Source organism: Paramormyrops kingsleyae, chromosome 1 (assembly GCF_048594095.1).
Source record: "Paramormyrops kingsleyae isolate MSU_618 chromosome 1, PKINGS_0.4, whole genome shotgun sequence".
NCBI lineage: Eukaryota > Metazoa > Chordata > Actinopteri > Osteoglossiformes > Mormyridae > Paramormyrops > Paramormyrops kingsleyae.
In genome coordinates, this window is record NC_132797.1 from 39544885 (window position 1) to 39562018 (window position 17134).

The window sequence follows — 17134 nt, forward strand, 5'->3', positions numbered from 1 at the left end:
CAAGTACATGTTTCTATGTTCATTTTTTGAAAAGATCAGCATTTGTTCAGTTTTATTTAGGTGTTACCAGAAATAAAATGAGAACATAAATATTATTAGCACATACGTAATATTTAGAATTTCTATTTTTTGTTTCATCCGATTAAAAAATGTAGCTCAGCTAATGCAATTTAAATGTACAATGCATTTAATGAACATCCCAATCATATCTCATTTAATAATCACTGAAAAGTAGCATTCAAGGTAGGTTGCAAAGATTTGAATTAAAAAAGCTAATTTGTATTAAGTAGATTTTATTCTTAGATGTAAATAAGTATGCTAGTAAACAGTAATCTGTAAATTCAGCTCTACAATTAGTCGTGTATGTGTATTATATTATATTACATTTATTTAGAAACTTCTATCCAAAGTGATGTACAATTGGAAAAGTAAGGTCAGCCAGTCCGTGGAGCTCTCAGGGGTTGGGGGCACCGCTCAGGGGCCCAGTGGTCACATCACTTTGTGGGATTTGAACAGGCAACCTTTCAACCAAGGGCACAGAATCCTAACCTGCTGAGCCCCACTGCCCCCCCAGCCACCAAATTGCCCCATACGTAGAGGAAGCTGAAATAATATCACTGCAGAGCAGCTGGATGTAGCGACTGTGAGAGAGCGCAGACATCAGCAGCCCCCCCTCCCGCCAGCCTACAGCAAATCATGTGACGTCATGGGAGGGGCCACGGGGAAGGCATGGAAAGTGCAGGTTAATGAGCAGCATGGTACAGCCCCAAGCCGCACATCTGCACGCCACAGAAGGTGCGGCGGTCAGGTCAGCTGGACGCGGGACCCCTTTTCCGGTGCCGGAGTTCCCGGTGTGACTGCCTCTTCGTCACCCCCTGCTGGCTCTAGCTTCACCACTCCACAGAGTGTTTAGGGCAGTGACAACGGAGGTGTCTCCAGCCCTCTTGAGTTCACACCACTTTAGAGAGATTTGTCAAGTTATTTTGAGGAGATCTGATGTTCAATTTCTGAAGGCGTTAAGGGCAGGGCTGAGGATAGACTGGGAGCCGGGGTGAGCTTTACAGCTCAGCGGCACGGCCGGCTGAAGGATGGAATGATGAGGTGAATTCCATTAAGGGCTTTGCCTGCCTGTAATCCCTGACCTCTGGCTGCACAAGACTTTGATCCACAGATGAAATGTGCGAGATGGGGAAAGGCAGTCTTGTGTCACTGTCATTTGTTTCTGTATGGCAGCAGCGCCTTTTTCAGGGGTGGGATTAAAATTGCAGTTTGCATCTCTGACCTGTTTTTGTGCTCCTTCTGTGGTCTTAGGTGTCAGTGGTACATAAAGGCAAAGATGAAGTCTGATGAGAAGAGGAGGAGCCCCTATCAGAACGGGCATGGTAAGAGCAATCTGTTCACAGTGCTGTGTGCCGTCTCCACATCCTCCTGTTTTCTCTGTGCTTAGACCCAATGAACTGCTGAGGTGTGGGGGGCTTATGTTTCTCCAGAATTCAGATGTGTTAATTACTGGGTATTCTATAAAGCAGTTTTTTCCAGTCCGGTCCTCCAGGACGCACAGACAATCCACGTTTTTGCTCCTACCTGGAGCTGGGAGAGAGCAAAAACGTGAACTGTCTGTGGGTCCCCAAGACCAGGTTGGGAAGGACTGCTATAAAGGGTCCTGCATGTTCACACTTACAGGGCAGAGCAACCCTGCCACAACCCCCCCCCCCCCACCCAAATCAGAGAGCACCCCTGCCTATTCCCAGCAGAACGGCAATCATTTTCTTTCCAGTTTTATTCAATTTATTTCCCTATTAGTAAACACAGTTGTCCCAAAGCCTTGACAAAGATTTAACAGGACCTGCACCATAAATTAACATAGTACAAGTTAATTGTGGCCAGCAGTGAAATTCTCAGTAGGGGCGAAAAGGCCAGATGAGTGATCATGTGCAGCCCTTGGATCACTTGTCTGTAAACAATAGACTTCTGAGGCGTTTTTAGCTGCCAGGGGTCAGTAGGGGGCCAGGAGGACGTACCTTAAAGCCTCCCGTGTGCGTTTCCTTCTCACCTTTCTCCCAAGTTCAGCCAGAGCTCTTCATTCCCTTGCTTGATGTACCCAGCCCCAAAAGAAGTCTTTTTTCCTCTCCTATGATGAAAGATTGATGAAACAGCAGAGTGTTGAGGCAGATGACTTTGTGCAGGCCGTGCAGCGGTGGAGGTGCTCGATAAATAAGGGCCTTATGAAGTCATCGTGCCTGCAGCCGTAGCTGCGTGTCTGCCATGCACTGGCTGCGAGCATGCCCCCCCCCTCCCCCCAGGAATGTCAATGTCTCTTTCTGTGCAAATAAACATTGTTGGAGGCGTCAGGCGTCCGTCTTGCGGTTGGTTGTTCCCGCCATTCCCAATTTCCCATCCTGACTGTGGTGACAGATTCCCCCTCTGTCTAGGCAAGGCTTTGACATTGCATGTGAGTCTCAGACACACACACACGCACACAGCATGGAGGACACACACTGACAGTCTGCCAGGTATACTGAGCTACACATTGCTACACAGCACAATTCTGCACAGTCACACACCGACAGATTGCCAGCTATTGACCCCCTAGCCTCATGTTACGTAAATTGACCAGAAGCTTCGAAATGCTAAGGTCTACTGACCTCTGCACTGCACATAGGTTCAGTGACGTGAGCAGGTCTTTGCAGTGGCGGTTCAGACTACAATGCGTAAGGACTCTGTTTAGCTTCACTGCTGTCCATGGTGCCCCATTTCTGCCTTTTGGGACTGTCATCCACACAGCCGAGATTCCGAACCTCGTTTTTCTCGTCTATGTGAGTGACCGCTCTCTGTCTGCACTGCAGTCCCCTTCCCGGGAATGAAGACATACATCGACCCAGACACCTACGAGGACCCGGCGCAGGCTGTGCACGAGTTCGCCAAGGAGATCGAGCCGGCTAGGATTCGCATCGAGAGGGTGATCGGTGCAGGTTTGTGTTCCTGCATCGGGGGGGGGAGGGACATGCGCAGCTTATATTAGAGGACATAATATTACTGTTCCGCTAGATTCTGTTGGCCCCTGTTCTGCTAGATGATAACAGTTTGTACAGAGTAAAGGATTCTTTGTTCATTCTGAAATGCGTACATAATGTATTCAGTATATTATACAATTCCTGTTCTTTTCAAGATTATTTTATTATTGTGTTTGATTTAAATGTATTTTATTTCATTTTATTAGCAGATAGGTGCTGCAGTATAACATAATTGTAAGGTACATGTTGTTCAGTAGATGGATTAAGTGTGAAAAGCACATCTTTAGACAAAACTTTGCTTTAACACATCATGATTGCCCCCCAGTGGACAATCTGTTAAAAATACTTAATTGTGGAGTTTTTCGCCAGAACATCATTAGCATGAAGTGTCCAGGAATGTGTGTTTTGGTGAGGTGCTTGGCTTCCTGTTGCAGGTGAATTTGGCGAGGTGTGCAGTGGTCGCCTCCGCACCCCAGGGAAGAGAGAGATCCCAGTGGCCATCAAGACACTGAAGGGCGGCTATGTGGAGCGGCAGAGGCGGGACTTCCTGCGGGAGGCCAGCATCATGGGCCAGTTTGACCACCCCAACATCATCAGGCTGGAAGGTGTAGTCACCAGAAGTAAGACTGCCTCTCGCTCAGACACAGAGGGCCGTGAGCTCGGGGGGTGGGGCTGCTTATGGGCCCCCAGTGTGTAGCTGTCCTGTACCAATTTGGCCACTGCAGGTGGCCTCTGTATGGATTCTTATCTTTTGGAAGGTATAACACGGTCACGAGAATTCGGGCAAAAGCATCACCACTCCCGGTGCAGTTTGTCGAACCCAAGGCTGAGATAAGCGCTGCTGACTGACGGCTTGTGGGCGCCGCCCTCTATCAGCCGCAGTGCAGCGATCCCGCTATCAGCCCCTGCATGGTGGGCCAGCCCACGGAGCCTGGACGCGTGTCACAGGCAGGCAGTGGATGTCCAGCGTCAATGTGCTCTCCAGCGTAGCCGTGGGGTATTTATTACCCCGTAATTAGAAGATCGTCTCTGACACTGGCGCCTACATTAAGAGGAGCAGCTCGTTTCACGCGAGTGTGCCATAAATCTTGCTTTTGATGGAACGGGGTGGAAAATAATTGCTCTCCCACTCTCACTCTTCCTGTCTCTCAACTGGAGGAAAGATAATATTAGTCTTTTCAATCCATTATCACTTCAGTGCACCCCTAGGCAATAGCAGCGGTGACTGTCGTCTTTACAAAGAGGCCATGTTGTCCTTGCTTGCAGGGGAGATGCTTCACCGTGAAGCAACAGTTGCTCTCCGCCTTCCTGCGTCCTTTTCAGGGCAGAAAGCCCAGTTGATGCAGGGTAAGGGGCACGTGCCCCTTGGGGGCAGATTCTTTGCAGATCACAGACCACTCACTTTCTGCCCTCCTCCCATTTCCAAAACCCGACCACGGGAAAGGAGCGATTAGCCGGCGAATGTTTCATTGGTCTTCTCTTGACAGGTGTGATACCCTGAAATCAGATCTGTTAGCATCTACCGCCGTGGAGGCTGATATTAGTTTTATTGATTCTTTTACAGAGCGTGTCCAGCAAGCACAAGGGTGTTTTTAGGAGTAAATAACACGAGAAGGGTACAGATTATAAATTTGTGGTAAGCAGATCGTTCCCAGGGATACACAGAAAGTAGCTGACGTGACAGGAGCCAGAAACCCCTGACTTCTTTATAAACTCATGTTTATAAAAAAAATGTTCTTTTTTTGTGAATTCTCTTCTAGAGATTTTTTTTCATGTACTTCATAATACATAAATGTGTTGGCACACATTATTTCTTTGATTGTGTTTCGTCATGCTTTAATTGTGATACCCAAGTCGGAGAATAGCTGGAGCAAAGATTTTTAATGTAGACCATTAGTATTCCTTCCTGGTTGCAAAAAACATGAGTGCTTCAGGTGTGATGCTGCTCTGAATCTCAGAATTCACAGCTGAAATCAAAACATTCAGTTAGCATTTCACAGAGAAGCTGATAGAGGATAGGCAAGTTCTGATTTGTTACATATTTAGAAAATTAGACTGTAGCAGTGAACTGGTATGTTTGTAAATTTTGAACAATTGTTTGAAAACTTTCGGCCATTTTATCATAGTCAAATACAAGCACACAAGGGACTTGGTTAAATAATTTAATTTTATAATAAATTTTATGTGTAAGTTCTCTGGTACAAACCTATCTGTGTCCCTGTACATGTAAAATCTGTCAGTCTCCTGTTACATGTAAAGTCTGTCAGCCTCCTGTTACATGTAAAGTCTGTCAGTGTCCCTGTACATATAAAATCTGTCAGTCTCCTGTTACATGTAAGGCCTGTCAGTGTCCCTGTACATATCACATAAAGCAGAGCTTGGAACGGCAGGTAGTCACTGCTCTGAAACAATGGCAGTTACTGCTGGTTCGCCGTCCCCGCTAGCTTCGATCAGTCTCATTGGCTCTTTCCTGCACATATATTTGCATTAATCCTGCTCCCTGTTGTTCATGGCTTTCATGTCAGGATGCAGAATAACAGTAAGGAATAAAATGTAAGGAAAACTCGTCAGCTGGCTCTGAGTCCTTGATAAATAACCCAGCATTTATCAGGCAGTCATATTTCACGATGCAGTTCATGAGGTGCAGTTTACATCTCACAAAACACAAATTGATACATGTTTATTTTTTTATGTAATTCCTTGTCATATACACAAGCAGGACTGTGTGCATTCTGTAAATAACCTATTGAGGGTTTCCTACTGGCCAATAATATGTCTTCAGCTGAATTCCCTGAATTTTGAATCTTTCCCGTGGTTCAGACATGGTTCAAAGGTGGCCTGTTCTGCTGGAGGGGGTTTGATGGGCGAGATGAGCCTGATGCTGCGTATCAGGACCGGCTCCACCTAGTGTGGTCGTGCCCCCAGTCCAATGCCACCTCTGTCTTCTTTACCCTCCGTCTCTGCAGCATGACACCATCTGCTGTTTGTCCCGCTATTGCAGACTAATTAAACAAGCTGGGTACTGAAGTGAACGTGAAAGGTACCTACGCAGTAAGACCAGGTAGCAGAATGCGCACACTCCAAATCCTCCGTCTGTGCCTGGGGGCTGCCAGGGGGGGGTGGTGGTGAGGTGTGGGGGGGGGGGTCAGAAAATTAAAAGACCTAGAGGGATATAGACTCAGGTAGTGGAACAAGTTATTTCACGCTAAGCCCTAACACTTGTGTTGTTGTTTCTTGTAGAGAATGATGATGGGGGGGGATTTCTATTTCTTAGCTCTGTGCTCACACCCGTCATACCTCTGCATTGTCCTTTTTATTGAATAGACCTTTCCAGCTCCACTGCACACCAGCATCTGCCACCAGGGATTGTATTTTGTTGGATATTTAATGCTGTTCTACCCCACAGCTCTGATATCTGGATCAACATGTGTCTAGAATCTGTTTTTTATGTTTGTTTTTTTTACGCTTCAGTAGCATTCCTACATATAGTAGTATTCTCAGATTATGGAATCATAATTTAATAATTTTGTCCACTTTGGCTCAAGGCTGAATTCTTTCCAGATGAAAGCCCATTGCTCATTGGTTAATTTCACTTTGGTTGGATCGGACAGTGATTGGTGTTGCATAGTTGTCCCAACCAGTGAGGAATTAGACACCTGGTATTTGTAATCACTGGCTTTCAATGTGTAGTTTAGGACATGAGCCGCATTTTACAGGCAAAATGAAGATAAGAGCATGGAGATCACTTTTCATCAGAACCCCTCCCTTTGGAACCCTGCATAGGGAAACCAGTCCAGATGGGTCATGAAAAGCTGATGAATGAATCCAAAACAGCATGGTCTGGCTGGCAGAGTGATGGCACAGTGAAGGTGTACTAGACTACCACTAGCATCCTCTTCACGCTTTCCACTCGCCAAATTTACACCGATGGAGCCGGCAGCTGGGAATTTTTCATGTCCAGGGATTAGGCTACAGGGAGCATGAGGACACATCTCACCCCTGCTGCCCTGAGTGCTTCACTCTGTTCTGTGTGAGCTCGCTGCTGCGGACTCTTCTGGAAAGCAGTGCTCGTGCTGACGTGTGTGAGAACCGGGCTGGTGGGGGTGGCTGGCAGCTCACGGCCTGGAAGCCAGGTCATCGCTGCCGAGAAACAGGCTTCCAGTCAGGCCATTACTTACGCGCCAAATTCGCCCAGACTGGTTGATGCCCATCTAACCCAATCATGCGCTTTAGGCTGCTCCACATCCTGCCTCCATCCTCAGGTCAGATCGGGTTGCCCGACGCCTGGACGGCTGCAGACGGCAGCAATTAACGAAATATCCGTCTGATGTAATTACGTGTAAGGAGAGACCCGGGTGCTTGGCGGTCCCTCTCAGGCATGTGTCCGCAGCTACGATGGACATTCGACAGACAGGAGGCACTGTGGCTGGAGCCAAGTAGCTGCACTTTTTGCCCTTGTATTTTTTCTTATCTTCCCATGTATTCTTTTTCATAATGGTTGCGTTTGGATTGCGGCATTCTTTAGCACGAGCCTCTCCTGTGTGTGAGTGGATGGTTATCATGCCTCTCCCACAGTCTTGCCTCCAGTTTCAGCATGCGAGCTCATTTGTTAAACCATAGGGCCGAGTCCCTCCTGCAAAGCAGCGTGCAGATCTTCTAACGGCTGACGGCTAACATGTCCCACTCAATAGACACACCTGCGACTCAGTCCTTTCCCGTTGGCAGCAGTCATGTGACAGCTGTGACGTGATCCTCTGAGGCCTGAACCAAAAGCCAGCTTTCTGTTCCTTCACAAAAACAGGGAGCTGTAATTATGGGCCGAGTTACCCCGGCCCAGGATTACATTCCCTAGGTGGGACCTGCTGAAGACTGGCTGCCAACTGCCTAATCTCACTACTTACAGACAGTGGTGCTGCTTTGATTTCCAGTGTCCTTTTCTGCTTTCTTCACAGGTAGGCCTGTCATGATTGTGGTCGAGTACATGGAGAATGGATCTTTGGACTCTTTTCTGAGGGTAAGGTTCAGTCCTGACCTTCAATAGGAAGCTTCACCTCTACTGCTGACCTCTCAGTGCCCCTCTTATGATACATACATACATACACTACCTGGCCAAAAAAAGTCACCATTTGAATTTATATCAGCAAATACTTAAGAGCCAATGACTGGATCATAATTACAGCTCAGCAACGTTATGCAGCAGTAAAGTCAGCTGAGTACCTGAATCTACTGAATGGCCAGGTTACACCTCCATCCCTCATCAATTCATTTTTTTCTTCCCTGTTGGCATGGGCATATTCCAGGACAAGAATGCCAAGATTCATTGGGTTCGAATCATCAAAGAGTGGTTCAGGGAGCCTGAGGAATCAGTTTCACACATGACTTGGTCACCACAGAATTGTGACCTTAATCTCATTGAAGGTCTTTGGGATTTGCTAAAGGAGGCTTGTCGCTTGTCAATACAGGATCTCGGTGAGAAATGAATGCAAATCTGGATGAGTGTAAATACATACACACACACACACATAATCACAAATAATGCATAAGTCACATAGAGATTTTTTGAAGAGCTACTCTAAGACTGGCTCCAGTCAGGTTCACAACAGGAGGAAGACTAAAAACACAGCGATGGGACATGGAAGAGGGACTTTAAAGGGTAGGAGGTGATGCTGCAGTGTTCAGGGATGGCATGGGGTCAGCAGAACACAGAGAAAGACCATGTCATTGGCATGGAGGTTTGTACAGGTTTACGAGGCCTGGAAAGGACTGAGCACATTGGTTTAACCTGGTACACATTAATGAGAGCCAGCTGGACTGAGTCAATGTGAACAAACCCAGTCACCTGACTCTCCCAGGCAAGACGGCAAGCCATCCTACAATCACAGACCAATGGAGCTCCAAGGTGCTCCATAAATACAGGTGACCAAGTAAAAATCCATGTTAAATGTCCATATTGAAAAAACAAAACCCTTATCCTATATATAAATGTTGGAAAATGTTCAAATTTATTGCATAAATGCACATAAATTCCCCATCTGGAAGTTACCAACAGTTACACAAACATATTAGGATTTTGCAAACATCATCTTTCAGGTGAAGATGAGAAGATGATTCATAACATTAAACACAAAGAACGATGATCTGACCACTGTCCTGTGCAAAGAGGCCACTGCAAATAGATCCGCCTGCTTATGTGCTGCAAATAAAAATCCCATGCAAGTGCCAGTTTTTAATCTATTTTTAAAAAAGCTGTCGGTAAACATCTACTCTCTGTATTATGAGTATGTTCATAGGATGTGTAAGATGGTGCGATGCCTCGGGTCAGAGTGAGAGAGGGAGCCTGGGCATGTCCCTCTCCTGAAACAATACCCACTTCATTAATGACGGTGTCGGACTCCTCTGGAAGGCTGTGACTCTCGCTGCCCCCCCCCCCCCCCCCCCCCCACACACACACACACACACACACACACACACACTGATACTCTCCTCTTCACTCCTCTGGGTCTCACCCACAGCTGTGACTCCAGCAGGCTCATGCGGCGGCGTGAACAGGATGTGTAGACGGAATCCTGGCACTTTCTGCCAGGGCTTTGATTGAGGCAGTGGGAGACCAGAACACTCCATGCAAGATGCTATTTATAAAATTCCCTCTAAAATCCCGCCTGGTGGAGTGTGTAGAATGTTCCTTTCTTTAAAAAAAATCCTCAATAAACTCATCATCTGAATTCTTATCTCATGAAAAGAATCACTTTGCATTGTATCTTTGCTCTGACACGTCAGTCACGTTCTTTTGATGTCGCTACTCAGCCTTTTCTCAAATGGACCAACTAGTTGAATCATTTATCAGTTCTGAATTCTGATGAGTGGATTATTCATTATAAGTGCTGGGCTGTCTGCTGAATTTGGGGTCTGGTTGGTGCTACTTATTAGAGAAATCTTAACGACGATTCAGTCTCCCAGCTGTTTACACCAAGCGTCAGGAAGTGTGACACATCTGCTGTGTATGGGTAGTGTGTCATCATTTTTAAATAGAGTGTTAGGAGAATAGATAGCGCTTCTCAGTTGTGTTGTGTTTATTCAAGTTTACTGTATCCCTTCCATATACCTGAAGAGTTTTAAAATTCAGGCAGGGACTCAGTATGGTTACTCTGATTTTCCATAATATTTACTTGACAGGCTTTTCACAAGTAACATATCACTGTTAATCTGTTTGCTGTTCATGTGAACCTGCAGCCCTGCTGCTCCCACTGCAGACTCTGCTGTTCACTCAAGACTCCTCTACTCTTTGACTCTTTTTGACTCCTACTCCATGCCGCTCGTGCCGATGCTGATGCTGCCTTGAGCACAGTGAGCAGGTTCTTGTGGGCCAGCCCTGGTCTTAGGGTGTATCCTGCCTCTTCTCATCTCCAGAAGCACGACGCGCAGTTCACGGTGATCCAGCTGGTGGGCATGCTGCGCGGCATCGCCTCGGGCATGAAGTACCTCTCCGACATGGGCTACGTCCACCGGGACCTGGCCGCCCGCAACATCCTGGTCAACAGCAACCTGGTGTGCAAGGTGTCCGACTTCGGGCTGTCGCGGGTGCTGGAGGACGACCCAGAGGCTGCCTACACCACAACCGTAAGTCCTGAAATTCCTGTTTAAGGAGAAAAAAAGAGCAAAGCCACCACTCTGTCTCAGTTGGATGCCTAGAGTCTCTTTTCAATGCCCTCTTTGCTGTTACCATTTGCATAACTTAGTCTGTAGTAAGGATATCACCTTGAAGGCACCCTGTTGTCATAAACAAAGTCCTCACGGACTCCAGAGTAGTGCACCTTATTGAATTTTTCAGTTAATTAAGTCACTTGGATGGGGTTGATTTTGATTTACATGAGGCATATAACGGTTGTGCTTTTTCCCCACCATTGAGACTGGTATCCCACAATCCCTTGGGAGGCAGGACACAGCTCTCTAAATAGGGCTGACATCGCTGTGACCTCTATTCTTCTGGCCCTTGCTGCAGGATATATTGCATTCTGGAAGCCATAAGCCATTTTCTGCATGACAGTCACCTCAGCACACAAGCTTTGAGGCTGGTTTTCGGTCCCGTCAGAAAAACAGGCGTGAAGGATTTGAGTGTGCTTCTTATTTGACTTTACCCTTGTGTTGGGGGGAAAAATAATAAAACTTCTTGGAAACAGGACACTGATTCTGTTCCTAAGAGAAAAATAAGCAAAAACATTTGCCAGGTTTACAACAGCACTGGTGAATTTAATCTTCCTACTTATGACACGGTGTTGATCCCTGACTCTGGAGTTCACAGAGGTGAATTGTGTTTTCAGAGTATTTTGCAATAACAGGCTGCCTTTCTTTACCCATACTTTGATACCTTCTACACATTCCACATCCAGATTATATGAATGCGGCAGTTCTTTGGGTATTCCTTTGAGAACATCTCCTTCTAAATATCTCACCATGTCCTTTATTTGCTGTCTGTGGAGATCTCAAGAGGCCTCAGTTGATTTGTTACTTTTCATATTTTTGATTTGTACGTAATGTGTGGCCTCCCAATATAATTCATGCATGCTTATATGTTAGGTCAATGAAATTAGTGGTGTAGTTTTGTGTAATGGAAGTCACTTTGAAAGATTTCAGGTGTCTCATTAATCTCATAAGTTGAAATCTTTGGATAGTGATATTAAGTAATGACATAAATGTTAAATAGATTGAATCTCAGATGTGAACCCCTGAATTGATAAACACTTAGGACTTCCAGTATGATTAATACATACACTCAAAAGCCCCTTTCGCACAATGACTTGAGGACTCAGAAATTCTGTACATAAGGACATTCAGACCCACAGTGCCCTCTAGTGTTCAAACATAAACTTGCATCCAGACCCTGCTTATTGAAATGAATAGTTTTGCACAATTCCCAAAGACCGTTTCATCATCGGGATTAGAAAACACTTGGGGCTGAGAGATGCTCTCTTTTTTTATTGTAAAAATGACAGCAAACTGTTTGTCTACACATATAGATGGAGAAGCAAGAAAACGCACAGAGGATATCCTTACCAAGAATATAAAAACGCAGAACAGGTCAATGTATGATGTTGTTAGTCTTGGCAAAGTATTCATTACCATTACAGCAATTCTAGCAACAAATTAAGTAAATGTGTTTAATTTTCTTAAGAATGACATGTTTTATGCCTAACGTGATCCTTATTATAAAATATGGGTGTTTATTTATTTACAGCTTCTATTTTTGTAATATTCCTGTGCATGGCTCCTTGCACCTTTAGGGCAGGTGCACAGTGCACATGGCGTAATCTGCACAGGATCTGTCTTATAAGGGAGAAGAAGAATGATGCCATTCTGTAGCTGTTCGCAGTTGGGCGATGCACAGTGCCCGGGCAGTGTGATAATTATTGGCAGGTGATAGATGAGAAGCATACCTTCTTATCTAAAAAGCACAAAGCCAAACCTGAAGAATCCCCACAAGCTTCTTAATCTCTGCCCCCACCTCATCCCCCATATCTGTTCTCATCCATAACCCATATCTACCCTCATATCCCCAGCCTACCCCCAATCTGTCTCATCCCTACCAACACATCAGCTCTCACGCCTCCCTCTATCTGTAACCTACTCTATTCCCAGCATCACCCTATCTTAAACCACTATCTTCGCCTACACTCTTCACATCCCATCTTTACTACTGTTTCTTTCCAAGTCTTCATCCCAAACTCCACCTCCATCTTTTGTCACCCCTTCATCCTCATACTCCTCTACCACCCCTATGCTAGACAGTCAGATGGATGGAGACGGGCAGCCTAGCTAAGGCTGCGTCATTCATGACAGACAGGCACCACCGAGCTGCTATCGTAAGAGGCGCCCTCCCTAAGACTGCCGTCTGCTCACTCTCACTGAGAAGAGGACAGCCTCACATTCTGAATGACGGTGCTTATAGAGAAGCTGGTAAACAGTTGGCCATGTGATTTACGCCTGGGGGCTGAAAAAGCAGCTTTTCATGAAATCATGTTTAATTGACTAGTAAGTACTTTTATACCAAGGACTAAAAAGGCAACTCCTGAAAAAGGCTTACTCGTAAATTTTACATCTTGATTGTTATGTTTCGTACTGTCTGTGTCAGAAAAAAAAACCAGGACAAGAACTACACTTGCCAATATCCTAGTTCAGCTTTTACAAAAGTGTGCACTGAGTGAAATAGAAGAGAAAGTGAGGGAATTACTTGTCACTCTTGAGGACTTTGTTTGTTTTTTTTTAGGGTGGAAAAATCCCCATCCGCTGGACCGCCCCCGAGGCCATCGCCTACAGAAAGTTCTCATCAGCCAGCGATGCATGGAGTTACGGCATCGTCATGTGGGAAGTGATGTCGTATGGGGAGCGGCCATACTGGGAAATGTCCAATCAGGATGTGAGTTAGAGTTTGTCATTTGTGTATGGATATCTTCAGTGTTGTGTCAAGTCACTCAGTTTGGGGATGTTCCCTTGTGAGGGTTTACACAGCTTCCCATGTTCTCTCCTGATGCTTATGGCCAGCCTCTATCTATCATTAGTCATAATGTTTTGTCTGTGTGGCCATTGTCATGGTAACAAGAGGAGTAATGCCCTGGAGGTCTAGAGAAAATGATGTGAGTTCCCTTTAAATGGGGATGTCTGTGACAGCCAAGGGCACACTTAACCAGAGCAGGTGTGGATGAGAGTGGATGATACTCAGAAATAAATGGTTGAAGCCGACAGTTCAGAATGCTTCACTCTTTATATTCTTGCATTATTCCAGGACCTAACATCATAAGCTGCAGTATTAGATGACAGTATTAGAATTAGGGTGGCCTGTCCTTACCTAAACTAACATTACTATTGAAGTTATTAGGTGTATTTTGTCGAGATGATCAATATATTTCTGTCTCGTTTTTCTACTGAAACAAAATCAATCCTTGGACAGCATCACTTGGGGGCCTGTAGTCTATGCCGGGCAGCATAGGGCACAAGGCTGGGGTCACCTCGGTACTGCCAGTAAATCCCTGAGCCTCTCCATCTATGTACAGCACTGTTCGATTTTCAATTTGCATTATTTTTCTGGGGCAGCGTCTGCCTTGAAACCCAAGAAAGCCACTGCCATGTTTATCTGCCTTGTTTTTCCTGCTGTACCCTCAGCTTGCAGATATCCGCACTGAGCCGCTAGCAGCACTGTAAGGAATGAGTCGCTGACCTTCTGCCTCCACCGGGGATTAAGGGCATGATAAGATGGAGAGTGTCATTCCTATGCTTTTGCACTTTAATATCTAGTATCTTGTCTGCTCTCGTCGAACAGCTAAGCCACCGCACCATCCGCAGGGGACTGCGAATCGGCTGGGGTCTTGACCCTGCAAAGCACGTGGTTAATATTTTGATTTTCGCTTTCAACCAGGAAAGTGACAGCTGAAGGGGAAGGTTTCTGAGCTGGAGCGTCAGAGCCTGGCTGAGCAAAACCCCCCTTCTGCTCTCAGGTGTTTCATGGCCGGATTGTGCAGATCCTGTTGGCCTATCTCTACAAAGCAGAAAAACCCACCCTTAATCCCCACCCCCTACCCAGACCGGATTCACACCCGGTCATCCTTTGTGTGGGGATTTGGGCATTCTGGGGGAATTGCTCTGAAGCAGTTTCACAGACAAAGGCCTTCCTCTATCCGCCTGCAGCAGGCGCCCTGCTTGGGGTGTAGGGCTGGCAGGGGGTAGTGGCAGTGACTGACCTGTTCTACTGTCCACATAGAAGGCCAACGTCCCATCATCATAGACCTTCTCTATACCACAAAATCATTTCTTCTATTAACTTGGTAGGACCCCAGCTGGCTGAAAATCGAAAGTGGTGTCTTAAAGTGGAAATATTATACATTTGTTGCCTGCAGCTAATGGATCGGGGTCATTTATATTTGGTAAGGTTCTCGGTATCGAATGTGGACTTTGCATCTTCCGCACCATAAATCAGGCTGCAAGACAGCCCTTGAACTCATGGGTAGCAGCGCGTGAAGGTTTGGCGAGGGCGGCTCGGGATGGTGATCCAGCACACGGCTCACGAACGCTGGAAGCTTCCTTTAGCGAGTGCACGCCGCAGGGCGGTGGCAGCTTGATGTACGGCCTCAATGTGGCGTCTCCCTGGGGAGGGCGGGGGCAGCACTGGCCGGGGGACGGCGGTGTGCCTCTACGGTGACTTCAGGCAGCACACCGGTCCTTTGGGGGGATGGAGACGTCCTCAGAGAGCTTGAGGGAGACTGTTTATGCTGCTCAGCGCAGCCCTTTACTAAACTGCAACCTCAGTCCTGAGGCAGAGTCTAAAATGATCACAAGGCATAAGCCGTACTTCCTGTATTGCTTTATGTATTCATTGATACATAAGGTTATATGTATTTTTTTTCAACAGAAAAGATTAGCTAGGCCCTTTTCACAAGGATGCCATGCATATTTGTGATGCATTCTGTATTGTTTGTAGGGGTGATATGTGTTAGGACTCTGTGCCTGTAATCAGAAGGGGGCAGGTTTGAATCCCAGGGTTGGCACTGTGGGTTTGCCGCTGGGCCCTTGAGCAAGACCATTAACCCCCAGTTGCTCCAGGGATTGTCTGATTCTGCTTTCTTAAAAAATATATGTCGCTTTGCATAAATGTGTCTGCCAGATAAAATGTACATTTAAAACTAAATAATCCGAACTATTGTTAAAATTAAATTTGACATGTAAATAAGTATTTAAAAGATATTTAATAAGCAGTCAGAGATACACAGCAAATAGCAATAGATCAATTCTATGGTAGATGTTTAGATTTTACAAAAAAAAACATCTTACGAATTTTCTGGAATCTTATGTTTGCCAGTTAATTCAGTACCAGAGCATCTGCTTTTAATCATTGCTTTCGTTATTAGCATTGTCGTGTGGTAGATTGCGGCTTCATTCCAGCCATCTCTGTGGACGGGGGAGTTCACAGACAGTTCAGGTTGAGTGTGCTGGAAGGGGAGTCTAGGTGCCTGATGTGGGTGCTGCCCCCTGCAGGTCATCCTATCCATTGAGGAGGGCTACCGCCTGCCCGCGCCCATGGGCTGCCCCCTGGCCCTGCACCAGCTCATGCTGCATTGCTGGCAGAAGGAGCGCAGCCACCGGCCCAAATTCAGCGACGTTGTGGGCTTCCTGGACAAACTCATCCGCACCCCCAGCAGTCTGCTCACACTGGTGGAGGATGTCCAGGGGTAAGACAGGAGATCAGTAGGTGCCGATGTGCTGACGATTCTAGGCTTTTGTTTTGGCTGCCATTTCATTTGTTTTCAGGAAACATGCATGTATGTATGTTGCAGCTTATATGTGCATGTATATCATATTATGTAATGGGAAATGGTCCCCACAATGTCAAAATAATACATTTTGTCACATTCTGGGGGAGACACTTGGTCTCCACGAAGCAATATAAAGATAATCCACACACGCACAGAAAATGCCTACTGTATATGCAAATATTATGCTACTTATTATGTCTTGTGCTTGCTCAATGACACTACCTCGTTTTCTTGTGCATGTGTACAATGACAATAAAGTTAACTTTGACTTTTAGGCTGCATGTGACAAAAACCATGCTTTTTAGAATTTCTATTTATGACTTACCATAAAAGAACTATGCAGTTTTGGAGAAACATTTGTATACATTTTATTCTTACATGATTCTTCCCCTAAAATTTCTTGATTTTTTTTTTATCAGTAGACAGTTACATTTGTTTTCCAGCTAGACCATTTTCTAGAGAATGTCTAAAGTGTCCTTGATAATATTTTTGTGCCTTATAGTTTACCAGAATCTCCTGGAGAGGTCCATGCCTATCCTCTGTATATCTCAATCGATGATTGGCTGGATTCCATTAAAATGAGCCAATACAAGAACAACTTCCTTGCCGCAGGCTTCGCCACATTGGATTCCGTCTCCAGAATGAGCATTGAGTGAGTGAGCCTTTTGTCAATAATAGTGATGGTAGTCACTACACTGTATGGAGTGGACACAGACAGGAGGAAAAAAGTAATACTTTTTATGTGTCTGCAATGTGACTTACAGATATCTGTTTTTAAATTTACTTAAAAAGACTTAGCATCTTCCGCAAGATGTTCAAGTT

The 17134-nt window shown here is 45.7% G+C and overlaps 1 protein-coding gene across 4 annotated transcripts in view; it reads left to right on the forward strand.

The window, feature by feature from the left end:
* The window catches only part of LOC111846867 (ephrin type-A receptor 6-like), a 153470-nt gene that overhangs the window by 134668 nt on the left and 1668 nt on the right, over positions 1-17134 (forward strand). For all 4 annotated transcript variants that reach the window (XM_072715523.1, XM_072715521.1, XM_072715522.1 and 1 more), the window contains 8 exons: positions 1312-1382; positions 2847-2972; positions 3449-3634; positions 7967-8028; positions 10422-10631; positions 13276-13425; positions 16035-16228; positions 16815-16964. In XM_072715523.1, the coding sequence (XP_072571624.1) occupies positions 1312-1382; positions 2847-2972; positions 3449-3634; positions 7967-8028; positions 10422-10631; positions 13276-13425; positions 16035-16228; positions 16815-16964 (1149 nt within the window). The remainder of the gene's footprint in view (positions 1-1311; positions 1383-2846; positions 2973-3448; positions 3635-7966; positions 8029-10421; positions 10632-13275; positions 13426-16034; positions 16229-16814; positions 16965-17134) is intronic.